General features: G+C 35.1%; 1 protein-coding gene across 3 annotated transcripts in view; it reads left to right on the forward strand.

Moving 5' to 3' along the window:
- The window catches only part of LOC136040978 (uncharacterized), a 130,825-nt gene that overhangs the window by 20,755 nt on the left and 82,770 nt on the right, over positions 1-27,300 (forward strand). The window contains exons 5-11 of one of the 3 annotated variants that reach the window (XM_065725452.1): positions 1,088-1,282; positions 7,667-7,755; positions 11,324-11,524; positions 14,737-14,952; positions 18,545-18,636; positions 24,149-24,374; positions 25,975-26,144. In XM_065725452.1, the coding sequence (XP_065581524.1) occupies positions 1,088-1,282; positions 7,667-7,755; positions 11,324-11,524; positions 14,737-14,952; positions 18,545-18,636; positions 24,149-24,374; positions 25,975-26,144 (1,189 nt within the window). The remainder of the gene's footprint in view (positions 1-1,087; positions 1,283-7,666; positions 7,756-11,323; positions 11,525-14,736; positions 14,953-18,544; positions 18,637-24,148; positions 24,375-25,974; positions 26,145-27,300) is intronic. The other 2 variants (XM_065725453.1, XM_065725454.1) reach the window with 2 other exon arrangements.

Below are 27,300 nucleotides of genomic sequence, written 5' to 3' on the forward strand. Positions count from 1 at the left end.
TTGTTATATATTGATGTTAGTTTTTGAAAATATTTGCATTTTTTATTTTTCAATGTTGTAACAGTAACAGAGAAACTGTTCAAAATATATTTTGTTTTCAATAGAACGTAAGTGACACTCTGACCTTTAAAGAGTTTAGGGGGTGGGAGCTCTACTTTTATTTGTGGTAATTTTTGGTCGCTTTAATTTCGACCCGATTACACATTTTTACTTCTCTTACTTTTGGTGTTCATCTGTCCATTGATACCAGTGTCGGTTGTCTTAATGTATTCGAATTCTCGTTCTGAATTTTGTTTGTTTCGGGTTTCATTACTTTTTTCAGAGTTTTTTTTTCTATGTTCGAATTATTCTATGGCTTTATTTCTGCTCGTGTCAGGTTTTAATATGGTTCTTTATTTTTCTTTGAACAATTTTTTGAGTAATTTGGTTTCACACTAGTTTTTGTTCTTTTTTTTTATTGACATAGTTCTGTTATTGGTCAGTAGCTAGAATATTTCTGATGTTTTCTCGTTTTTTTGCTTAAAAACTAAAATGTTGAATTGCAATTTAAATTTTTGAAGAGTTTCAGTATTTAGTTAAAAGGCAGCAGCCGAAGCTGCAATGATTCGTAGTTTTGTCCAATAGCTTTTTAATAACATTTGTAGTATGGAATTTAGGTGGATAGGAAGGGGGATTTTTTTATACGGATCGAACATCAATAAAACAGTTGCTATGAATTAATGCAACGGACCGTCTTCACTAATCTTTACCTTTGTCGAAGCCCTTTTGTCCCTGTCTGTTTTTCCTGTAATTTTAAACCAATCAGAGAAAAATAAATTGTGTTGGCCTAGTTTTAGTTGCCAAATATGGATACAAGCCAAACTGCAATAAGTTTGGTCTTAAGTACTTACTCTATTGCTTTTGTGTTACTATTTGCGAATGTGGATTATATTGAATTATTTCTGTGCTCAAGTTTCCTTTTCTGTGGAAAGTTGTTATTTCTTGCCTGAATAATGAACCAAACAGATTTTGGAGGAAGATGATTCTTGGCTTTTAGTATATACAATTTTTTCAACTTATTTCCCTTAATCCCCTGTTTTCATTGTAGCTACTGGAAGTAAAGAGCATATGCAGATATTGTACGATGCTCGTGGCCGGGAAATACAGCGACTGACAGAAGCCCTTTCCTCACTCCAACAAACCTCAGAACGACATGTTCGAGTCCTTAAACATCAAATTGGACTACTCAAAACAGATAAAGCTGAACTGAAAGGGAAGTTGAAGAAAATGCAAGAAACGTTGGGTAATTGGGTTCTCAATTTTAATGCACATTAAAGCAACATGTTTGCCTTTCTTGTCTTTTTATTCAGTTTTCTTATTGAAAGCCAAGAGCAAGCAGAGTTGAAACTAGAAAAAAAAATGAAAATGAAAAAATCAGTATGTTTGCCTTTCTTGTCTTTTTCTTCATGTTTTCTTATTGAAAGCCAAGAGCAAGCAGAGTTGAAACTAGAAAAAAAAAATGAAAATGAAAAAAGCAGTATGTTTGCGTTTCTTGTCTTTTTATTCATGTTTTCTTATTGAAAGCCAAGAGCAAGCAGAGTTGAAACTGAAAAAAAAACTGAAAAAAGCAGCATGTTTGCCTTTCTTGTCTTTTTCTTCATGTTTTCTTATTGAAAGCCAAGAGCAAGCAGAGTTGAAACTGGAAAAAAAAATGAAAAAAGCAGCATGTTTGCCTTCCTTGTCTTTTTCTTCATGTTTTCTTATTGAAAGCCAAGAGCAAGCAGAGTTGAAACTGGAAAAAAAAAGAAAGAAAAAAGCAGCATGTTTGCCTTTCTTGTCTTTTTCTTCATGTTTTCTTATTGAAAGCCAAGAGCAAGCAGAGTGGAAACTAGAAAAAAAAATGAAAATGAAAAAAGCAGTATGTTTGCCTTTCTTGTCTTTTTATTCATGTTTTCTTATTGAAAGCCAAGAGCAAGCAGAGTTGAAACTGGAAAAAAATGAAAAAAGCAGCATGTTTGCCTTTCTTGTCTTTTTCTTCATGTTTTCTTATTGAAAGCCAAGAGCAAGCAGAGTTGAAACTGGAAAAAAAAAATGAAAAAAGCAGCATGTTTGCCTTTCTTGTCTTTTTCTTCATGTTTTCTTATTGAAAGCCAAGCAAGCAGAGTTGAAACTGAAAAAAAAAAAAATTAAAATGAAAAAAGCAGTATGTTTGCCTTTCTTGTGTTTTTATTCATGTTTTCATGTTGAAAGCCAAGAGCAAGCAGACTTGAAACTGGAAATGATATGTATATATATATATATATATATATATATATATATATATATATATATATATATATATATATATATATATATATATATATATATATATATATATATGTATATATATAATAACACTTTTGACTGTTACCTCCCCCTGCCCTTCAACCTTCCATTGAAAACTATTGAAGAAGAGTCTCCTTGGAGAATGTTACATTCTTAACCATACTTTTGAAACGATTTTACACCCCCTTCTTTCTAATAATTTTGAATACCTCCTTCGCCCCTTCCCCTCCCATGTCGAACTTTAAACATCTATTATGGTAATAATAGAGCGAAGAAATGATCATCACCTTATTTCTTTCAGTGTTAAGTTCACTGCACTCGTACTTGGGATATGATCGTGCCCAGAAAGGGGGCAAAACTCTAGTTTAATGTTCAACTATAGTTCTAGTTCAACATTCAACTCCAGTTCAACTTTACACATCTAGTTTTTATGATTTTCTTTTTTCTTGTTGTGTAAATTTTTCTTTTTTCATCTTTTAATTTCAAAAGTAACGTTAATTTTATTTGATTTTAATTACAGACACCTGTGCAATTACAAACTATATACAAAATAGGTACTCATACTCGTGCACATCAAATGCTTACACAAACGATTGGAAATAAAAGAGCTGGAGGGAGGCTATAGGACTGACACCTCCTTTGTGTCTTGTTTAGAAGACTTTTTTCTCTTATTAAGCTGCCTTTGATATTATAGGCAAATGCGAGAGTATATCACAGGCAACGCTATAGAGTTGTCTATATTAAAGGCCATAAAGGCTTCAGTGTTTTATTATTTATTTATTTATTATTATATTTTTCCCCAGAGGCACTTTACATGAAAGAAAAGGTTGTATAAATTTCAGAGGGGGCTCATTCGATTGAAAATCAGAAGTTCTAGTGCCTTTTTTTCAGAATCAAAAGTGACCGGAGGGCAAGTAGCCTCCCGCGCCCTGTTCCTCAAATGCATCCAAATAAAGTTTTGATATAGCCGTTTTGTTCAAAATTTTCCAAAGATCAACTAACAAGATTTCCAGGGCCGACACAACCTTCCAGAGCCCAGGGGTAAGTATTCTGAGTTATGCCCCGGAGGCATGTACGGTTTTTATGGAACGGGTGGTCGTATAAACTTTGAAGAAGGCTCATTTTATTGGAAGTTCTTTTCCTCTTTTTAGAGGTAAAAGTGATTGGAGGGCAACTAACCCCCCCCCCCCCCCTTGAACCCCCATTTCCCAAATGGATCTGATCAAAATTTTGAAATGGGGAATATAGAAAAACTTAAAACTTTAGCAATAAAAAAAAGAAATTAATTAAAAAAAACTTTCTGAAAAAGAAGTTTTTCAAAGAAAAGCAAAGGCTCTATTAAGCTTTAGATCCGGAGAAACTACAGAGATAACTCTAAACGACCAGAAATTACTATTAAAGAATAAATGAAACCCAAAACGAACAGAAATTAGATAAACAATCATAGCAAACAAACACACAATAGGTACTAATACAAATGAGTAAATAATATCTTAAAAAGAGTTAAACTTAAATTGAATATACAAATCAAGCTTGAGACGAACAAAAATCTCTGCAAACAAGAGTTTGGGTTTTGCCTCCTTCTCTCATTGTAAAAGTCTAAAACCTACTGCTTCATTGGCGCTTTACTGGAAACTTTATGTGTCTTAAACAGTCTTGGAAAGTACAAATAAAATCAAACTGAATGTTTAATATATAATGCTAGTAATTGTTGAAAAATCATCACTTCAAGATTTTATTTCACTGTAATTTTATTTTCATTTTGGATGCTGTAATAACCGGAAAAGAAAATATTTATAATATAATTCGTTTTCAGTCAAGCACCAATTACTTAGTAGGCTTTAGACTTTTACAGTTAGGGAAGGGGGCTGTATCCCCTTGTTTGTAGTGAAGCTGTCTTTGTCTTGAACAATCTTGGGAAGGACTAATAAAATTAAACTTAATATTTGTTATATAATGACATTAATTGCTGAAAACTCATCAGTTCAAAATTTAATTTTACTGTAATTTTTATGTTTATTTTCAGTGTTATAATAAGTGCAAAAGAAAATATTTGTAATATAATTCGTTATCAGTAAAGCGCCAATGCCGCAGTAGGCTTTAGACTTATACAATGAGAGTAGGTGGCAAAACACGAACTCTTGTTTGTAGAGATTTTGGTTCGTTTCAAGCTTGATTTGCATATTCAGTTTAAGTTTCACTCGTTTTAAGATTTGTTTACTCATTTATGTCAGCACCTTTTGTATGTTTGTTTGCTATGATTGTTTAGTAAATTTTCGTTTGTTTTGGGTTTCATTTATTCTTTAATAGTAATGTCTGGTCGTTTTGAGTTTGTGCTATTGTAGGTTTCTATTTCTATTGATATTAAGTTTAATATGGCCTTTACTTTTCTTTAGAAAACCTCTTTTTCGGAAGGTTTTTTAAAAATTAATTTCTGTTCATTTTTGATTGCCAAGGTTTCAAGTTTTTCAAAATTCCCTATTTCAAAATAATTTTTTTATTCCAAAAGAAATTAACAGTTTTGGTAAGAACTAATAAATTTAAACTAAACATTTGATATATAATGATATTAATTGCTGAAAGCTCATCAGCTCAAGATTTTGTGTCACCCAGGCTGGATTTAAAGCTTTGACCCTTCTAGGCCCAAGCGTTTCTGCCGTTCCGTTTTTTCAGGATTTTCGAGGAAATCCCAAAAACTTCGGGAATTGTGAAAGTCTCAGGACCTAATGGGCCTATTGGTAAATCCTGGTCTGATTTCACTGCAATTTTCATTTGATTTTCAATATTGTAATAAATACAAAAGAAAATATTTGTAATATAATTCGTGTTCAGTAAAGTGCCAAATGCGCAATAGGCCTTATGCTTTTACTCTTAGGGAAACGGGCAATAGCCATACTTTTGTTTATAGTGAAGAATAGATGTGTCCTGAACAGCTTTGGAAATAGCTAATAAAATTAAAATGAATTCCCATGATTTCTGGAATGGAATATCGTTAATAAGTTTTTTGGTGGGGGGGCATGGAGAGAGGGCCAGGAATCAGCTCCCATGATTTTAGGAATAAAATATTGCTAATAAATTTGTTTTCTTAGGGGGGGGGGGTATAAGGGGTCCGGGCCAAGGATAGAGGACCAGGGGTCAGTTCCATGATTTATCATTGATAATTTTTGGGGGGAGGGAAGAGTATCGGGCCATGGAAGATCAGGGGTCAGGTCTCGTAAGTTTTGAATAAAATGTTGTTAATAGGTTTTTTTTTCTTGCGGCGAGTCGGGCCATGGAGGATCAGGAGTGAGTTGCCATCATTTTTTTGAGTAAAATATCATTAATAAGTTTTTTTGAGGTGGGAAGGGGGTCGGGCCATGCAGAGAAGGCCAGGGTTTAGCTCGCTTAGGTTTCGGAATAAAATATCGCTCAGAAGTTTTTTGAGTGGGGGTTGGGGTTTGGTTTATCTTAACTTTGAACTACTTTCGAAACCCTCACATAAGAACATTATATGCCCTCGGACATAACATACAACACTTGCCCCAGGGCTCTGGGAGGGTATGTTGACCCTGGGGTTTTTTTTCATCCGATCTTTTGACTTATTTTAACAAAATGGCTATCTCAAAAATTCTGTTGGATGGATTTGGTGTAAAGAAGGCAGGAGGGTTAATTACCCTCGAGTCCCTCTTGACTTTTAAAAAGGGAACTAGAACTTTCAATTTTTAGCCATATGAGTCCCCTCTGACGTTTACCTCTCCCATAAAAACCTCATATGCCTCCAGGCATAATTTAAAACCTTCCCCCAGGCTCTGGGAGAGGGGGTATTTTAACCCCGAAGTTTTGTTATCTGATTGTTGGACTATTTAAAAAAAAACGGCTATCTAAAGGCGTGTATGTGTGTGTAGGGTAGATGCCCTCCGTTCACTTTTGACCCTTAAAAAGGTACCTAGAACTTTCAGTTTTCAATCAAATAAGCCACCTCTGAAGTTTGTACGACCATCCCTTACATAAAAACCTTATATGGCCCCGGTTCATAACTTACAACACTTGCCTGCTGGCTCTTGGGGTTGTGTCGAAACCGAAGTTTGTTATTCTAGTTTCAAATCATTTTAAACAAAATGGCTATCTCAAAATTTTAGTTGATGATATGATACGAAATTTTAGTTAAATAGGATTGAAATTCAATTTAACTTAAAACGAACAGAAATTATTCCGTATATGAAACGGGTTGTCCCCTCCTTAACGCCTTGCTCTTTACGCTAAAGTTTTATATTTTTTAAAAAGCAGAACTTTGACAAAGAGTCAAACTTTAGCGTAAAGAGCGAGGCGATGAGGAGGGGACAACCCCTTTCATATACGGAATACTTTCTGTTCATTTTAAGTTTTAATGTCGCTCCTTACTTACAGTTAAAAAAAACTTGTTTTTTTATTTGATAGCTTATACCAATGGGCGAAACAGTAAGAGATATGCAACGTAACAAAAATTACCGTTCTGAAACGGAACGAAAACCATACGTAGTCTTCTAGATGCCGGGTGAGGCGTCCTTGTCTGGTCCCATTACAGGTACAAATAGTAAGTAACGTAGCATAATTGGAACCGTTTCAAACACTAATGTAGACATGACAATGGCTGTCCGGCTGTTCTCTGCCAAAACTTAGTATCTATCTAAAAAATAGACTTTGAGTTAAGGAGGTACCTCCCTAATTCCTACACAGAAGTCCAATAGTGGAGCTAGAATGTTTTTATTTCCTGTAATTTCTTAGAATCGACCTAGTATCTAAAGGGCTATAAACAGATTTTTATCGGTTTTTAAAAGCAGAATATCAAAGCCTAGTACGGACATAACGAAATTATAAGATCCTGTACCTACATCCAGCACACTGCGGGAATTAAACGAATACCGAAAAATCTGTTGACAAAAATGTTTTTCTAGTTCAGGATGGGTACGTTGATTGCAGTATATACCAGTGCCATCTGTTTTCATTGTGAACTTAAGGTAAAGAACAAGTTAAATTGTAATTGGCTAGGCCGGTTCTCAGCCATTTCTTCTTGGTCTTTCTTAGTTCAAGAGTCAAAATTATGAGTTAGTCGTTCTGTTTCCCGTTCCGATTAAACTTTTCCCATTTAGAAAATAAAAAATCATTATTTTGTGATTTTCTTGACAACTTGATAAATGCAGATTCTTGGTTTTGGCACAGGACAGCCGAATAACTTCTAACGCTAAAACGTAATAATGTTGTCAATAGCAGTGGCTAGCAGGATATACTGTTTAATAATGGGTTTCAATGGATTTTAAATGGAAATGTACAATACTCTTGCTTGTTTACTTTGAAATAGTTTGTATTATATAAGCTATTCTTACCTATATTTACATTTTTATAGTTTTAATGAACACTAATACCAACCAGTTTGAAGAGACAGTTTCCAGATTATCAATGAAAATATCAGAGCTTGAAGCAGAAAATACGAAGGTAATTCTTTGTCTCTATTCTGCACTTCAATGGTGATTAGTTATAAGGAGATAGGACCACTTTTAGGTTAAATGGAATTAAGTATATGATTTAATTGTTCTTCTTAAGATTAAATTAAATAAAAAAACAAGTTTTTTTAACTGAAAGTAAGGAGCGACATTAAAACTTAAAACGAACAGAAATTACTTCGTATATGAAAGGGGCTTCTTTCTCACCAACGCCCAGCTCTTTACGCTAAAGTTTGACTCTTTCTCTCAACTCTTCTTTTTAAAAGAAGATTTGAGAAGATTTTAAGAGAAGATTTGAACGATCTTTAGAAATTTGATCGTTGGTCGTTTTTTAAATGTCGGAGAAACCGGCTCCTCCTCCATGAAAATACCCTTTCCCCCATGGAAAATACCCCCATGGAAAGCTTCCCCAAGTAAAACTCAACCCCCCTCCTGTCAGAAAAATCTTCAATTCCATTGTCGCTTGAAACTCACACGGGAAAATTTTTTGCGGACGATTTCATCTACAAAATTCTTCTTAGCACACTTTCGTTTGTACAAGACTTAATTTTTTATTGTTTTTCAAATTATACTGTAAATCCTCCCTCCATGGAAAGATCTTCTAAACAATCCCAACCTGGTGAACATTTCCCCAGACAAATCCCTGTGACATCTCCACATTTAAAATTGAGTCGGCCAAGAAAAAGTAAAACAAACAAAAAGATTTTCTTATAGGAATTCTGGAAAATTTCCCCAGCCTAAATTTCCCCTGTTATGTTCACCCCCCCCCCCGAAAACTTTCATCCATGGAAAATTGTTACCTTGGAAAATACAGCAGAAAATTCACCCCTCTCCCTTCCCAAAAAATGTATGTATACTTTCCGATATCAAATACTCTACGTAAACAATGGGCAGATTTCATAACTTACTGACCTTTTCCCAGGGACTGTGAGGGGTCATATTATCCCCAAAGGCATGGTTATTGGACCTTTTAATATATTCTGGACAAAATGGCTGTTTTCAATATTTTAGGCGTGTCGCTTTGGGGGAAAAAAGCGTGGAAACACAAATAAACACGCATCTGTGATCTTTCATCTGACGAAAAATACAAAATTCGACATTTTTGCAGATTGGAGCTTGAAACCTCTTCAGCAGAGTTCTCTGATACGCTGAATCTGTTGATGTTATTTTCCTTCAGTTTCTTTGACTTTCCTAGGATGTTTCCCTCCTTTTTTGAAAATCTGGCAAATTTTCTAATAAACCTAATGAATATTATATATTTGGAATCAGCATAATAAGCTAATTCTTTTGTTGCATCTATTGATATCATGATTTTGTTTTTAGAGTTTCAGTTAATATTGAGCCGAGTCGCTCCTTACTTACAGTTTGTTGCCGCAAACTGTTTGGTACAAATTTGATATCGATGGCATTAACGCTCACGTTTGCTACACATTTTGAGATTCTAGTTGGATTTTCAAGCAATTATTTGATCGGGACTTTTGCCACAAACCTTGTCACCCTTGTTAAAAAACATTGCTTCAAGTTTTGATCTTATTATAGATCAAAACTTATTATTTTGTATAATAAGCAATTATTTTGATCTTATTATTATAGATCAAATTAATTATATTAATTTGATCTTATTAATATTGGCAATATGACCAATAGCTGAATTTAACAAAAAATTAACTAAATCAAACCCAAAAATACAACTCGCGACCCAAAATTACGCGATTAAAAGTGAAGACGAAATTAAAAAAGCTAATCATCACTCCATGGAAGATTAGGTAGGACTCATAAGATAGGTTTCTCGTTCAAACAGTCCGTTAAGGCCCATTCAGAGTGAGATTCTACTAATGCTGAGAACTACCTAGCGCTAACTTTAGCCACTCAGAATTTTTTTTGAATCTTTCAGCCAATTAGGAAATTCTATGAAAATATGATTGGGTCTAATTAGCGCTAGGTAAATTTAGTGGTCTGTGCCATTTATAGTGTTATGTCACATTCATCATTCCTCTTTAGATTTTAGGCTGCTTCACTACTTTATTCCATAGGTTCCTCTTATAAGGTAACATTTGTTTGATTGTTTGGAAAGTTAAAATCCCCAGTTATTGTAGAAAGTAGAACAATGTTTAGTCAAACCTGATAGTCAAACCTTATCATTTTTTCTAGGGGGGAAGTGAGGGGTACTACAAATTAAGAAACGCGTCGAAAATTTGTCTATATACATTTTTGTTACTTGTTTTTACAAATTGGACCAAAATCGGATGCGAGGGAGAATTCAAATCCGGTACCCCCCCCCCGATACGGTCTTATCGGTAGAATGCTATTTCTTTACTTCTTTCAAAAGAGTAAAAAATAGACGTGGAGGCACATTTTGTTGAAACATGTATACAGTACCTGACAAGTTTTGGAACTTTGATTCGGAGAGAGGGTGTGTTCTTCAGTGCGGCGGAACGAAACAAACAGAAAATTGAGTTGCCTGAACATTTTGTAAGCTCCTTCTCCTCATTACAAAAATAAAGTTAAAGAGCAGCACTCCAATCAGTTCAAGTAAAGCTGCATCAAAGTTAAAGATATCTCTGGTGAAAATCCTTTTGGAATTAAATCTACTTGGAATCGAGTAAATTCATAAAGCGGGATGGTGTGAGCAATGGCTGATGGTGCAGATGCTTGAAGGTGTAGGGTGATAGTGTAGAGCAAAACAATAAAAGATTTTCTACTGTGTCGGGATCGAAAAAAGGGCTGGGAATCACTAGTCTGATCAATGCTGAAGCATTGAAATATGATGCAAACGACCAGACAGACTTATGGCCGCAAAAGGGGATTCTTCTATAGGGTCAGAACATTTGCGTGGTGCTTTGAAAAAATGACACAAGTCCGCTTTCTGAAATATTTTCTTAATATTTCATTATAATTAGAATTTTCTGAAAATAAGTTAAGCGTATGGTTTTAAAGAACTCGAAGAGATCTATCGATTGATTTATGCAAAATGGGCTCATCGTTAATTTTGACCGTATTATAAATTGTTCCAAAAAGGCGTGAAAACGAGCGTAAGTCCCTTATCTTACAAGTAACAAACAACTCAGTTATTGGACACCTCCAATGAATTTCGATCGAAAAGCTATCAGTCTTTGAAGTTTCAAGTTTCTTAAATTCTGATTTGTGAGAAAGATTTTTCAGTGTGTGTTTTTACTTTCATCCTGCTTTCCTGTAAAATTAGGAAAAGCCTATATTCAAAAATATATTTCAGTAACCCATGTAACCTGTTACGTCGTTATCATGCATGGAAAGTCAATCATTAGCAGCCTTTTCTTTAAGTAACCGAATCATGATGAAACAAGTTCTAAGACTAGTTAAGACAATATACCAAGCGCAAATCTTGTTCTTTTTTGTGTTTTAAGCAGTAACGGTTATAGCCTCATAATCGGGGTGGTGGTGGTAAGTACACTATAAAAGTGTAAGAATATTGAATAAAAATATTTAACGTCAGATGTTAGAAAAACTGGGGAAGGGGGTAACTAAGCCCTTGCCCAGGCCTAGAACTGCCACTGATTTTGAGCTGACTAAGTGTTTCTCAGTTACAGGAACGGTGTGATGAAGCAGAAAAGACTGTTAAAATTCTAGAAGAAGAATTATCGAAGGCGAATTGCAACAAAGGTTTGAATTTGGTCATAGAAAGGGAAATGGAATCGACGGTAACTGCAAACAATGAAGTAGAAAAGGAGAAAAAATCGCTCATCGCGGAGAAGAATGAACTGAAATTTACCTTGGAGAAAAAGGTAAAAATAAAAACAAATGAATAAAAGCAAGAAGAAACAAATAGAAATAAAGATTGGTACACGAAGTTCAGGAGTAAAGTGAACTTTTTTTTGTCAAGCCAGGTTTTATTAGGTTTTATTGTCAAGTCATTTTTGTCAAGCCAGGTTTTATTTATCTTCAATCCATCGATGCCTGAGCACTGCCGAGAACAAGTAATTTTCAATTTCGTTATGAACGAAACTTGCATTTTTGCTTTAACCACTTAAGTTGACCATTCCTCAACAATGCTTTTCAGTTTATTCTGGTGTCTTATTGAAAAGTTACCATGGTTCTTGTTACATTTAGGTTCAGTGTTCATTTTAATCATTAGGGTCACAGCCAAAAATATGAGATTCGAATTTATAGGAGAAGTTCAAGATCACTATGGTTTTTTTTTTTAATTCTTTTTTTATCTTATTTTTTTCATATATAAATGGGCTACTAAAAGTTATTTAGAAAAATATGTGGAATATTTTTTTTTAGTCATACTGAGTGTAAAAGCTAAAACCCTGAGTTTTATTCTCTAGGTTATAAGAGAAATTGCATTTTTTAGAATTTCTTTAATTTTGGTGAGACCTTGTTTAGTTACGAAAGAAAGTTTTAACCCCTTATGGGCCTTCCTACTGACATTATATAACTGGTTACATTCAAACCTGTAAGCTTAATGACGTAGCGAGTTGATTCTATCTCACAAAAAACAAAATAATTTTTTTATTTTCAGGTAATTTTCTAGTTTGAATTAAAATATTATAATTATTGCTCAGGCACTGTAAATATTCTTGCAGTTTGCATAATAACTTTAGCGATTCTGAACTAAACTTAAAAAAAATTCAAATTTTTTTCATGTCTTAAAAAGACAATGCTTATACTTGAACGATAAGAAATTCGATAATGATGTTTTTCTTACAACGATTTCTACTAAGCTTCGAACTTTTGGTTTTTCTTTTTTAAGGTTTTTGAATTGTCGTAATCCCTTGTTAAAATTGAATTTATTGGAGAATGACCAACACTGGGATAACTGCATCAATGACGCGTGCGAAACGTCAACTCCAAGTCAAATTCGTGCATTGTTTGGCATCATACTAACAACTTGCTCTCCATCAGCTCCTACAGAGTTATGGGAAAAATATAAATAAAAAATGTCCGAAGATATACTCCATCGAAAACGGTTAGAGACGTCAGATATGACTTCTGATTTTACATAAGAAATTTATAACTACGCTTTAATTATTATAGAAGATTTGTGCGTATGTATGGCAAACAAACCTCTTCAGGATTTGGGAATGTCTTCACCTAATCGTACCGCTGCTGTTTCGACATGTGTAGAATTGGATCTTGAACAAAGTCACAGTACGAGTGATCTATTGTCGTATGTACAAAATAACATTTCCAAGTTAACGTCGGAACAAAAAGACATTTATGATACGATAATGCATTGTGTCGATAACAACGTTGGAGAAATTTTCTTTTTGGATGCGCCAGGAGGTACTGGTAAAACGTTTGTGATAAAACTGATTCTGGCATCAATTCGATCAAAAAATGATATAGCTTTGGCAATTGCGTCGCCCGGAATAGCCGCAACGTTGCTGCCTAGTAGAAGAACTGCTCATTCCGCTTTGAAATTGCCTCTGAATTTGCATTCTACAGAAACTCCCACGTGCAATATTTCCAAATCATCTGGGATGGGTAAAGTATTGCAGCAATGCAAACTTATTATTTGGGACGAGTGCACAATGGCACACAAAAATCGCTCGAGGCTCTGGATCAATGTTTGAAAGATTTGCGAGGGAATTCGAAACCCTTTGGCAGCACATTAATATTGCTTGCGGGAGATTTCAGGCAAACATTACCTATAATACCTAGATCAACCCCTGCAGACGAAATGAATGCTTGCCTGAAAAATTCTAATTTATGGGCACACGTCAAAACATTAAAATTAACTACAAATATGCGTGTCCGATTGCAAAACGATGACTCTGGTCAAACATTTTCAGATCAATTGCTGGCAATTGGAAACGGAAAGCTCCCAGTAGACTCAATTTCAGGACGTATACAACTACCTGCTGAATTCTGTAATTTAGTGACGTCCAAAAAATGAATTGATTGAAAAAGTATTTCCGAATATTCTAAACAATTATAAAAATAATAAATGGCTAAGTGAAAGAGCGATTCTTGCTCCCAAAATTATAGACGTCCACGAAATCAACTATATTGTTTTGACCAAGATTCGAGGCCAGGCAGTCCTGTACAAGTCAGTCGACACAGTTTTGGAACCAAATGATGTGGTTAATTATCCATCTGAATTTTTAAATTCCGTGGATCTTTCAGGGTTTCCACCACACGTGCTACAACTAAAAATAGGCGTACCAATAATACTGTTAAGCAATATCAACCCACCGAAGCTTTGCAATGGCACGCGACTTGCCGTAAAAAAAAACAATGGAAAACGTAATAGAGGCACAATCTTGACAGGGCCGTTTAAGGGTGAGGCTGTTCTTATTCCTCGCATTCCCATGATTCCAACGGATCTGCCTTTTCAATTTAAAAGATTGCAATTCCCAATTCGATTAGCATTTGCAATCCCCATCAACAAAGCTCAAGGTCAATCATTAGAAAAATGTGGTATAGATCTTAATACTGATTGTTTTTCCCATGGACAATTGTACGTTGCATGTTCGAGGGTCGGTAAAACCTGACAATCTATTTATATGCAGCCACAATTGGACAGCGAAGAATGTTGTATATTCGCAAGTTTTACGCAGTTAATTTGTATTGTATCTATCTATCTATATAAAAACGAGTTGTGTGTATGCATGTTTGTTTGTTTGTAAAAAGAGCGTTTGCATATGACGTCATTATTAGTACATAAGGCTTTGTATATGCACAGACAATGGGAAAGCTAAGAATGTTGTATATTCGCAAGTTTTACGTAGTTCAAAACACATATATAAATCTATCTATATTCGTAGGTGGTACACAGGGACACAACTACAATGGCGCGTAACTAATATGGCGCGTAACGACTTACGCGCGCGGGGGGGGCTTGGAGGGGGGCGCGAAGCGCCACCCCAACAGCTAGTTTTGTATAAAATAGATAGCTGCTCTCCTAGAGACTCATGAACATTTCAAGTAAAAAATCCTAGGCGTCCAGATCTATTTCCAAATTATATATATATATATTTTTCGTCTTCAGGATGATTACATTTCTATGCTTGAAAAGGAGCTAAATGATGCTAAGTCCCTCTGTGAGCAAATCAAAATTGAGCATGAAACACGATGTGCGGAATTGACTCAGCTTTTGGCGCATGAGCGACAATCTTCTGTAGTGGCAAAGAATAACTTTCAAACCAAGATTGACAAACTTGATGATGACAACCGACGACTGTTTGAGGAGCTGGAAAAACTTGAAGTACGCAATGACATTTTGTTTATTTTAGTTTTTGTCATCTGAAAAATTAATCTTTTGAGTCTTATAGTATGCCCCCCCCCCCTCTTTACCTCTGAAGGCATGCATGCCATAACGTGTCCTGTTAAAGTCCTCCTTTAGGTCTTTTTTATGGACTCGAATGAGGCTATAGACCCCGACAACTAAATCACACTTTGGACTGAATTAGCTCTATTTTGTAGTGATTGTATTTAATTTTGGTTACTTCCTAGATTAGACAGGAGCAGCTTTGTTTTTTTTCTAGATTTTAACTTTACCTTTTAATTATCCGTTTTAATTTGTTTTCGTTCTTTCATGTCAATATTATTTTCAGTTTTTCGTGGTTTTAATTTCTATTTTTTCTTTTTCATTTGTCGCGAAGAAGCCTTATATTTAACTTGTGGTTTTCTTTTGTTAATTCCATTAGCCTTTGACTTGTTTTTTGGGCTTTTCTCATTAAAACTATTTCTGGTGTTGAATGAATGTGATGAAATTTCTTTTAGCTATATTTAAAATTTTAGCTTTTAATAGCTTCATTCAAAGGAGTTGGAATCTGCCTTATAGTCTAACCGTCGGTTCACATTCACATGGTCTTTAGTTTAACTTGTAAAAATTTTTCAATAACCCTTTGTACATCTATATATATAAAAATAAGTTGTCTGTGTGTCTGTCGAGTGACATCATGTTTGTGCGTCGACTGACGTCTTATTTGTTGACTGACGAAATTACAGACCGGGACATCGGGACACAAATGACGACCGGGACATAGGGAATATGAATGACGACCGGGACACTCAAAGTGAAAGCGACCGGGACACAAGGAATGTTTGATTAGCAATCACCATCAACAAAGCACCGGGACACAAATGACGACCGGGACACAGGGAATATAAATGACGACCAGGACACTCAAAGAGAAATTATAGACCGGAACACCGGAACACAAATGACGACCGGGACACAGGGAAACAACAACAACAGGGACGCCGGGGGGCATAGGGGGACATATAAATGACGACGGGGACACAGGGAATGTTCGATTAGCAATCACCATCAACAAAGCTCAAGGGCAATCATTAGAATAATGAGGTATAGATCTGAATACAGATTGTTTTTCCCATGGACAATTATATGTTGCATGTTCAAGAGTCGGTAAACCTGACAATCTATTTATATGCACAGACAATGGGACAGCCAAGAATGTTGTATATTCGCAAGTTTTATGTAGTTAAAAATATATATATATATATCTATCTATATTCACAGGTGGGACACAGGGACACAACTACAATGGCGTGTAACTAATATGGCGCGTAACGACTTACGCGCGCGGGGGGGGGGGGCTTGGGGGGTTGCGAAGCGCCCCCACCAACTAGGTGTTTGGGTGGGGCGAAGCGCCACCCCAACAGCTAGTTTTTAATAAAATCTCTGAGCTTAAACGACGGCTCAGACGGCGTTCGTAAAGTCGTTCGCAAAGTTCGTAAAGTTGCTTCATTAACGTTCCGTAAACGTGAGCAAGCATTGAAGTTAAACTTTTTTAACTTTTTTCGTAAAGTTCATAAAGTGGACCAATAGGGAAAGAGTTCCAGAGCAAAACTTCTATAAAGATTTGGAAATATGGAGTCAGGAAATTGATAATATGCTGATTTCTCTAGTCCTGGTTTGGAATTTAGTTTCAATATTTTGCACTAAATATCTAGGATGCTATGGGACTGAATTTTCGCCAGGATTTTTGGCACCATGATTTTTTGTATAATATTGTTTTTGTATTTTTTAAGTTGAATAAAAAAAAAGTTGAAGTTGACTAACAACTTCACAAGGAAATAGGAAAAACCAGGGAATCTTGATATGCTTGACCCTGAAAAAAGAATGTGTAACAAGCCCTTATGCTTCATTAAACTATACTTACACCCAAGCTCCTTATTTCTTCAAGAATTTTTCTCCGAACTATGAAGGCTTCAGAAATTTGAATAGTTTGCTGCTCAGAACGCACGTAAAGTACAAGGTTTTTATGAGCGGTGAGAACTTTACGGAAACACACTTTGCGAACGACTTTACGAACTTTACGAACGCCGCCTGAGCCGTCCTCAAGACTAAGCGCAAGGAATAGGTTATTGAAATAAGTGTTTGTATATAATTTATTCAGATTGTAACTGGACTAATGGAATTCCATAAAAACAAATACAGGAAAGTTTCCAAGAAGCAGGTTTTTTTTGGCTGGTTTTAATGTCTATGTCTAACGTCTAGCCCTCTCAGTAGCCATGTTTAAAGAGTTAAGCTGTATAGGTGTGGGCTAATTTTAATTCGCTGGTTCAAATAAACGATTCCAACGAAAGCTGTAAAGTGGCAATTGCCTAACGCTATTAGTAGGAAAATAATGAAGTAAGTATCGGCTGTTGCACTTTGAAATGACCAAAATGAAAGGTGAATATTTATATCTTTTAACTATTTGATCTTATTTTATTGCTCAAATGCATTGTCCATAAATGTGCTTTTACGCGTTGGAGCTGAATATTGGAGAGCTATCACTCGCTTCTCTCTCTATCTGACTTCATTTGCAACACAAATGAATGTTATTTTTGGATTCAGGATTCAGTTCTGGGTATATATTCACACATTAGGGGGTGGGAGTATATGCTCTGTTAGGCTAATATAGCCTATAGGCTAACTTAAATATATAGGCTAGCCCAAATTATACATGGACCTGATCAATAAATTATATAGTTTTACTCTTTTCTTCTGCTGCTTGTTCACTGTCAAGCAGACTTATGTATCATGTGCCAAGATTGCAACTGGACTAATGGAATTCCATGAAAACAAATACAGGAAAGTTTCCCAGATGCAGGTTTGTTGCTGGTTTTAACGTCTATGCCTAATAAACCATCCTAAAATTTTGGCCTTAGCTGTTGTACCCGAGTAGGGAAACATTCCTGAGTCGGAATATGGGTTTTAGACTGGACTTAAACGAATAAGTTCCTGAAAAAAGTTCAATTTTTGATGACCAAAAACTGCCAGAATTTGTTTAAGTCCTCTGAAAGAAACTGCCCTAGCAATGATGATGCATGGACGGTTAATAGATAGACATATCTATCAACAAATGAACTAACCTCCTTTTTATACAATCCCTATAAGGGAGGAATTAATGCCAGGTTTTTCTTCTCACTCAATTGGACTATCTGTCTTGGCTTTTTCTACAATTAGCCATGGCTTGATGCCCACAACTATTTAATTTTAATACAAAAATCAGCGAAGTTTTTAGGGCAGTTTTAGACTGGACTTAAACAAATTAGTTCCTGAAAAAATGTTCAATTTTTGATGACAAGAAATTTGTAGGTATTAACCCTTATTTTTCTTGGAATATGCTCAAGACCTTATAAAGCTAAGATTAAATTTACCAATTCAACGTTAAAACTTAAAAAAGATTTATCAATCATCTCGTTCAAATTTATTTTTTGACACTTTTGGGGAATGCCTAATACAAAATGGGTTTCATTCTTGACTGGTTTAAATTTTTGCTTTAATAATTGCTCTTTAATTCATAGTAAGTCCACGGTTCAATAAACTTTTTTCATTTCAGGCAGAGAAGGCGGATTTAGAATCTGGGTTTAAGCTGAGAACTCAAGATATAAGAAACTGCTCTGAGGTCGACAAAGGCATCATATCAGCAAGGTATATTTTGTTGCTGTTCTGTTTAAATGGATAAGAGGAATTATTATCGGTAGTCGAAGGGTTGTAGTGTTGCAGGGTACTCGAAGGCTCTTGTGGCATGTTTCTTATCTTTCAAAGTAAAAAAAAAACGTAAAGTAAGATGAAAAGACGGTTAAAGTAAAATCTGAGCAAAAACAAGTTAAAAAAAGAAGCGAATGAAGTATATTTCGTATGAGGCATCTTATAAGAAAGACTATGAATAACCTGTGGCAGAAGCATAACCTCCATCACATTAACAGAAAATCATTTGTTATAAACCATGATAGGGAGAATTCATTTATTTTTAGGGGAAATGAGGAAAAGTCACTATTGTAGTTGTATAGTTTTTGCTTAGAATGACAAGATAGAAATTTGAACAATTCAATAACTTTACAACACGATCTAATTTGTTTTGACACTAGAGACTATAGTTTTCTCTGTCTTTTCTGGGACGTAAACATGCGGATGATGAACATGTTAATAAAAAAAAATGTTTAATCATCTGATTCATGCTTTATTTTAGAAAGAGAACAAAGGATTTTTTTCTAGTATGAGATAGATATTAGAGAATTCGCCAAATTTCTGAAAAAAGGTTAGCCATGACCCCAAAAATGGATTAGATTTAAATGCAATTCCCACCAACAAACTCTGGATAGGGGTTTCAAGGCTCTGTCTACCAAAAGGCGAAATTTTGTATTTCTTTGAAGAAGGAATGATCAGGGATGTGTTTTTTTTCACAGGGGTGATCGTATCGAATAAGCTCTTTTAGAATATCAGAAGAGTGCTGGTATAAACGAAAATCGGAAGTTCTAGTGTCATTTTTGAGTAATAAAAAAATTGTTCCGCCGAAAAGTAGCTTTTTTTCACTACGTAGTGTGAAACAACAATTTGGCCTGAAGAGGGTCAAAATGCGATCGATTATATCGGAAAGTTATGCATCTATCCAGTTTCATAGTTTCAAAGGCTATAATTCTAATATAGACCATCAATTTTCAGCTTCATTTTTTTGATTCTATTCATTTGAGGCTTTATGCAATCATGCAAAGTGGTGTGAAGACAACTTATATGGGTATAGTGTGTTCCGATTTATCTGAATACAGTTACAATATTTCCAAAAATTTTCACCTTAATAACCATAGATTTATCAGAAGTATTAGTAACACCAGCAGTTACAGTAGTAGCAGTAGGAGTAGAGTTAATTGTAGTAGTCTTAGCTTTTTTAACAGTTGTAGTAGTAGTAATAATGGTAATAGTAGCATTAGTAGTAGTTGTAGGAGCAGAAGCAGTAGTATTATAATGCAAATGTTGTCTTTTGGTTAGTTTAACATCCACCACAACAAGCGTTGTAAGTTTTAATTTCACATACGAAACTGCTTCTAAGATAGTGCTGGTATGCCCTTTTGACAACCTGCTTACGGATGGCAGGCTGTCATCCGTACAACAGAAATTTTCAGAAATATTCTCTGCAAATTTTGCCTTCATACTCTTAGGTATAGTTGTAATAGTTTTCACAGCAGTAGTATAACTGCTCAACTTAATACAATCAGCCATTGCTTTGATTTTGTTGACTTTCTCTTTTTTAACCCGTATATTCGTATACTTTTGAGTATACGTATACAAGTAGTTGTGATAGAAGTAGTAATTGGAGCAATAGTAATAGTAACAGTAGAACTAGTAAATGTTGCAGTAGCAGTAGTATTAGAGGTAATCTGCACATATTGCCTTTTGGTCAATTGATCTTCTCCTTTAACCATTCTCTGAGAGCTCCAATTTAATACACAAATCAAATCTTAAGATACGCTATTTTCACAATTTAAATGCACATAGTGCCTTTTGCTAGTTCGAATTTTCCATCAATATCCTCTCAAATTTTATTTTCATAGACGTAGCCTTAATAGTAGTATTATCTCAGTAGTTTTGGTGGTAGTAAAAGTAGTTGCAGTGTTAGTGTTGTATTAGCAGTAGTAGTAGCAGTAGTATTAGAAGTAAGAGGAGCAGTATTATTAGCGGTAGTAGTATGTACATATTGCCTTTTGGTCAGTTCAACATTGCTTTCATGATGCCCCGGAAGTTTCACCTTGACACGTTAAGCCGTTCCAAAAATATTGTAGATGTATGCTTTTGACATCTTTTTGACGCCCTTTTCACCTTAAAACTCCAAGCTTTACAAGGTATCGCAACTGAAGTAGTAGTTGGAGTAGTTTAGTTGCAGTAGTAGCATAAAGAAAAGTAGCAGTGGTATTAGTGGTAGTAGTGACATGCATAAATTACATTTTTGTCAATTGGTCTTCCCCTTTAAGTATTTTCTGAAAGATCCAACTTAATACCTAAACCAATTATTAAGATACGCCCTTTTGACAATCTGTATACACATAGTGTGTTTTGATTTAGAAATTCCCCCTCAATGTTCTTTCAAATTTTATTTCAAATAGTATCATAGTAGTAGTGGTAGTATTCGGAACAGTAGGAGCAGTAAAAGTATATAATTGTTAGTAGTAACTGTAGTAACAACAGTACTAATTGCATTAGTAACAGGTACATTATGCCTTTTGATCCACTGACCATCCGACTCATGATGTCCCTGAAGTTTCCTCTTGGTATGATAAGCCATTCCGAAAATGCTCCTGATGCGCCCGTATCAGCAATCTGTATACACATAGTATGTTTTTATTTAGTTAAAAATTTCCCCTCAACGTTTCCTCCGATATTTTTTAACAAAAGTATTAGTTTTAGTGATAGTAGTGGTAGTAGTAATTGTATTTGGGGTCAGAGTAGAAGCAGCAATAGCTGTCGTAGCAGTAGCGTGCAAATATTACCTTTTTGGTCAATTGATCATCTCCCTTATCATTTCCTGAAAATTCCAATTTAATATACTCAGTCATTCATGAGTTACACCCTTTTGACAACCCGTTACATATAAAAAGTTATAATTTAGTTTAGCTATCCCCTCAACATTCCCTTAAAGACTCATCTTAATCCCCTTCGTATTGGGAAAGTAGAAGTCAAACATGTATACCTTTTCTCAATAACACATACTATATGTAAACAATGAAAAACTGCATAAATTGCATCCCATAAGAACCTTATATGCCCCCAGGGCATAATTTAATGTCGTTGCCCCAGGGCTCAGGAGGTTTTGTCAATCGTGGTGGCATTGTTATATGTTTTTTGGACTTTTTAAACAAAATTGCCATCGCACAATTTTAATCAAATACATTTGGTGAAAGGAGGGGTAGTTGGAGGGAGGGGGGCTCGTTGACCTCCATCACTATTGACTCTTGAAAGGGAGCTAGAACCTCCAATTAAAACCGAATAAGCCACCTCTGAAGTATATACAACCATCCCTTCCATAGGAATCTTAAATGCATTAGGGGCATAATTTCCGACCCTCGCCCTTAGGGTCTTGTGCTTTGTATCAACTTTAAAAGCCTTGTTCTAGGATCTTGGGACTATTTTGAGTAATGACGTGTTTCAAAATATCTATTGGAGGCATCTCGGGAAAATACATGTTTGTGTGTGGGGGAGGGTAGCCGCGCTCTGATCACTTTGACTCTTAAAAAGGCCACTAGAATTTCTTATTACCAATCCAATGAGTCCCCTTCGAAGTTTATATGACCACGCTTTCTATAAAAACCTTATGTGCCCCCAGGGTATGACTTACAACCCTTTGCTCCGAGAGCTGTAGGGGGGGGGGTCATCTTCCTCACAGACATAATTTCCGAACCCTTCAACTACGATGACAAAATTTTTTATCTCTAAGTTTTGATTGGAGGTGTTAGGGTAAATGATGAGCGTGGAAGGGGAGGGGGACTGGTTGCTCTCAAATCACTTTGACTCTTAAAAAGGGCACTATAACTTCAAATTTCAAATCAAACGAGCCCCATCTGAAGTTTATATGTCCGCCCATTTCATGTTAACTTTATATGCCCTCATGGTACAATTTACAATCCTTACCCCAAGGCTCTGGGGGTTTTGATTACCAGCCCAATGAGCCCCCTCTGAATTTTATATTACCATGATATCTATAAAAACCTTATGTGCCCCCAGGGCATAACTTCCTACCATTGTCTAGAGGGGGGATTTTTATCCTCAATGACATAATTTCCAGACCTTCCAACTACGTTGAAAAGGCACCAGTCCTCTTAATTTCCACTCGAATGAGCCGATTCTGAAGTTTCTACGATAACGCTTTCTATGAAAACCTTATATGCCCCAAGGACATAACTTACAACCCCTGTCCTGAGGGCTGTGGGGGGGGATCATCTTCAAAGATATAATTTCCAGACTTTTCAACTATGTTTAGCAAAATGGCTATATAAAATTTTGATCGGAAATGTTTGGAAAAATGATGGACTTTAGGGAGGGGGTGGCACTCGCCCTCCGACTACTTTCGACTATCAAAAGAGGCACTAGCCCTCTCAGTATGCAATCGAATTAGCCTTCTTTGAAGTCTCTTCGACAATGCTTTCTGTAAAAAACAGTACCTGCCCCCAGGGGATAACTTACAACTCTTGCCCTGATGGCTGGGAGGGGGATTTTTATCCTCAAAGACAATTTTCGAACCTTGCAGCTACGTTAAGCAAATGGTTATCTCAAAATTTTCATTGGAAGTGTTTTAGAAAATGATAAGAGTGGGGGGGGGCATTTGTCCTCTTATCACTTTGACTAATAAAAAAGGCACTAGTCTTACAATTACCAATCGAATGAGCGCTTTTTGAATTTTCTACTGCAATGCTTTCTATAAAAACCTTATATGCCCCAAGGGCATGATTTACAATCCTCGCCCCGTGGGGCTGTCATCCTCAAAGATATAATTTCCGGACGTTTCAACTACGTTAGAGAAAATGGCTATCTTAAAATTTTGATTGGATGTGTTTGAGGACAGGGTGACCGTGGGAGGGGGGTTAGTTGCCCTCCTATCATTGTTGACCATTAAAAAGGGCACTAGCCGTTTCAATATCCAATCGAATGAGCCCTTTTAAAAGTTTCTATGACAACTCCTTTGATACGAAGTGCCCTGGTCTAAGAACAGAAAAAATAAAATGAAAATATATAAATAATACATTGAACCAACATCGTTCTTTACTTAAGCAGTGCTATTGCGCTGCCTATGGTTAGATGAGCATTTATTCAAGTTTTGACTCTACTCTTTAGTTTCATTTAAAAAAAAAACAGGCTATTTTTCGTTTAATCTATATGTTAAGTCAAAAGTCTTGTGACATATTAATCGTCGTAAATGGCCACGAAAACGGATAACTTTTACGTCTCTAATGAAAGAAATTAAATCTTACAGATGTGATCAATTCCTGTTGGTTAGATAATTTTTATTTGTCTTGTAGTAGATTTTTCGCTGAATGATACTTTTTTTGTATTTCGATTGCATCGATAATTTTCAGATGGATTTTGCAGTCATTATTAAACTTGTCTGTAAATGAAGAATAATATTTTGCTCGTGATGTTATTTTTTCTTATTTGATGCTTTTTTCTATTTTAGCCTTAACGACGTAGAAGACTCTGAACTCAGAGAAACATTTAAACAAAGTGTTTTTGTGTCCAAACAGCTTAGAATGAAAGTGGAAAAGCTGGAAAATGAAATTAGAGAAAAACAGGTTGAATTAAAGGAAGCGATTGAGAACGCTCAGAAGGAGAAGTCAGAAAAGGAAAGTTTACAAAGGAAAACACGAGAAATAGACGGAGAACTTAATTACCTTAAAAAAAAGGTTTCAAATTTTTTTTTGTCTTGTTTGTGTGAGTGGGGAGGCGGGGATAAGATAAGTAAATGCTAAGAGACGTTTTAAATTCTTTTATTAGTGGTGATAGCCAGGCCAGGGCCAGTTTTTAAAACTTTTGGATCTCCTAGGATAATATAATTAGTAACCCCTATAACCCAGACCAAGTTTGTCTCCAATCTTGCCCAGAAGTATCATTTTAAAGTTCTATATATTTTAGAAATGCACCATTTAAAAAGGTTGACTTTCCTTTCGTCAGTAAACCACCTCGACAGTTTTTTTTATGTGTGTGATTTATATCTAATTTAATTAGTTCAAACTGGGGCCCTTCGAAGAAAAAGTTTGTCCAACCCTGCCTTAGGAACTGATTTACATGGTTCACCCTTGTACGGGGTGAACCGTAGCCCATAGTAGCCGAAAATTTAACTGGGTTTTTGAATAAATTTTTAAATTAAAAAAATTTTGCGTTTTACACGGTCTAGTAATGGTAATTAATAATTAATTACGAAAGGTTTAAAGAAAATTATATTTTACCTTGGGTAGCACTGAAGTGTCTTTTTTTAATTTTTTTCTCTTGGTTATATTGGGGTACAAGAACATTGTAAAGAGCTGGTTAATGGATTGTTTGTAGGCTAGTGCTCATATTCACATGGTTTTGTTGATTCATCTATATGGCATTTAATTAAAATGCAATTATTCACAAAGAACTGCACTTTTTGTTGTCATTTTCGGTCGAAAAGCTCTTAATTGGAGGTTTCCATCCCTCAATTTAACACGAGTAAATTATATTTCAGCATGTGTATTACAAATGTATTTCTCTTTTTTTTCCAGCGCTTGTCCTAGTAATGTATGATAGCTACAAAAAGTGTTTTGTCTTTTTACTAGGTTCCAGCTGAGAAAAAATCGAAGTCTTTTTCCTGTATACATTAATATGTAATTATGACTGCTATAATTCACACAAGATCTATCAATCAGAAACTTCTTAATACAAAACCCTTCTCTCTTCCACCAAATTTATAGCCTTTTCGGTAATGTTCTCAGTCATACTTCCAAATTTCCTCCATGAAACATCTCCTGCTACTCGGCAAATTATTTTCCAAAAATAGATTCTTTTATTTTGCACATTATAAGATTCAAAAATCTCCAGTTTCATATCCAGCTGTTCACTGGACAGTTGTCCAGCAGCTTGAACAGTTGGAACCCTCTCAAATTATTAACCTGGAGTCTATCAACGTCGTAGCTGTATGGAAATGCTGCATTTAAATGGAATTATCTAATTAACGGATCTAGTAATATGTCATCAAGTTCTTGGTAACGCAGCGAAGGTTGCCACGAAAATCATCATAAAATAACAAGAATTATCAAGCTATTGTTGGCAAATCCTCGTTACTACTAGACGTAAGATGCTCACATCACAATAACTGTAATAATGTCCAAAAATTATCATAACAGAAAAGGTGCTCATATGAAAAATGAGCCTTCCCCGTCCTTTGTTGCCTTTGTCCTTTGGGTTGCTGTTAACATTATCTAACTCTTCCTTTTTTTATACTATTCGTCACGATAGTCGCCTTCAAATATAAAACCTTTTCAGATACAGTGTGACGAATCAGTTGCTCAGGAAAAAAAGATATCTGAGGAAGTATGTCAGTCTCTCCAAAGTCAACTAGATGCTGCTCAAAAGAAGGTCAGTGATGAAGAGGTTGAAAAAGAGCATTGGAAGTTGATGGTAGAAAATTTGAGAGATGAAATCACGAATCTCAAGTAAGAATTTGTATTGCATCTCATTATATCTAAAATAAACCGGGACAACTGTTTTATAAAATCTTAAGTTGAGGAGGAAGCAGCTATCTTGTGTTTTTGTCAAATTTCCCTGTATTAGGTAAACTACATCTTGCGCAGGATTTCCTGAAAATGGAGGGGGAAAGGGATTTCTTAAGTCAATTAGTTACTTTTGAAGTTACCTTTTTTTGATTAGTCGCACATTATTAGGAATTTTAAAGAAAGAAGTTAAGTTTTTGGATTGTTTTTGAAACCGAAATTATTGATTATTTTTATACTTTTTTTTTGTCTATTTGAATCTATCCTTTAACAGTTTCATGTTGCTAAGGCTATTTAATTGTATTAAGGTAGGACAGAGCTTGATGACTCATGGCTGTCTCTTCCACGTTAAGTATTCTTTCTTTTTTCATGACAACAGACCCACTGAACGCTGTCATTTAGTTATTTATTAAAAAAGCTTTTTGAAATAGGTTTTTACTTGTAAACCATTTTACTTTTTCTATATAACTCTACAAAAAAAAATAATAAAATTGGTACTGGCCGGTAGTGGATTTGGAGGAGAACAGGAATTTCACAAAATGATTTTCGTTTTTGGCATATAATGGCCTGTAAGTGTCTGGCCTAGAGGCGTTTGATGAAGACGAAGAATTTGACTAAATGATTTTCTTTTTTGGCTTGTGATGGCGTAAATGATTGGTGTGTAGGGGTTTGAAGAAGAAGAAAATCTTAAATAAATGATTTTTGTTAATGGAAAACGTATTCATCATTTCTTTTAATTTGAATTTGTGCAAAAAAAAAAAGAGAAAGATGTAGGAGACCAAAGAAAAACAAGGTAAATCACAGCCGGTTAAAAAAGAAAGAAAAATACAAATATTTCGTTCGAGACTTTACTCAATCGTTTTAGAAAAGAAATAAGAACGTAATATCCATTTTGTCTTTCTATATAGCCCTTTAAAATTGAATCTATATTTTTCTTTTATTTCTGCACTAAGTGCAGAAATTGAGCGGAGGTCCAACCAAATATTTTTAAGTTCCTTAATTAATGCAGGACTCGACATAACTAATATTTATTTCAGTGTTTCGCTTGTGATTTCATTTTCAATATGAAATAATTGTAAAAACTGTGAAGTTGTAGCTA

Source organism: Artemia franciscana, chromosome 21 (genome assembly GCF_032884065.1).
Source record: "Artemia franciscana chromosome 21, ASM3288406v1, whole genome shotgun sequence".
NCBI lineage: Eukaryota > Metazoa > Arthropoda > Branchiopoda > Anostraca > Artemiidae > Artemia > Artemia franciscana.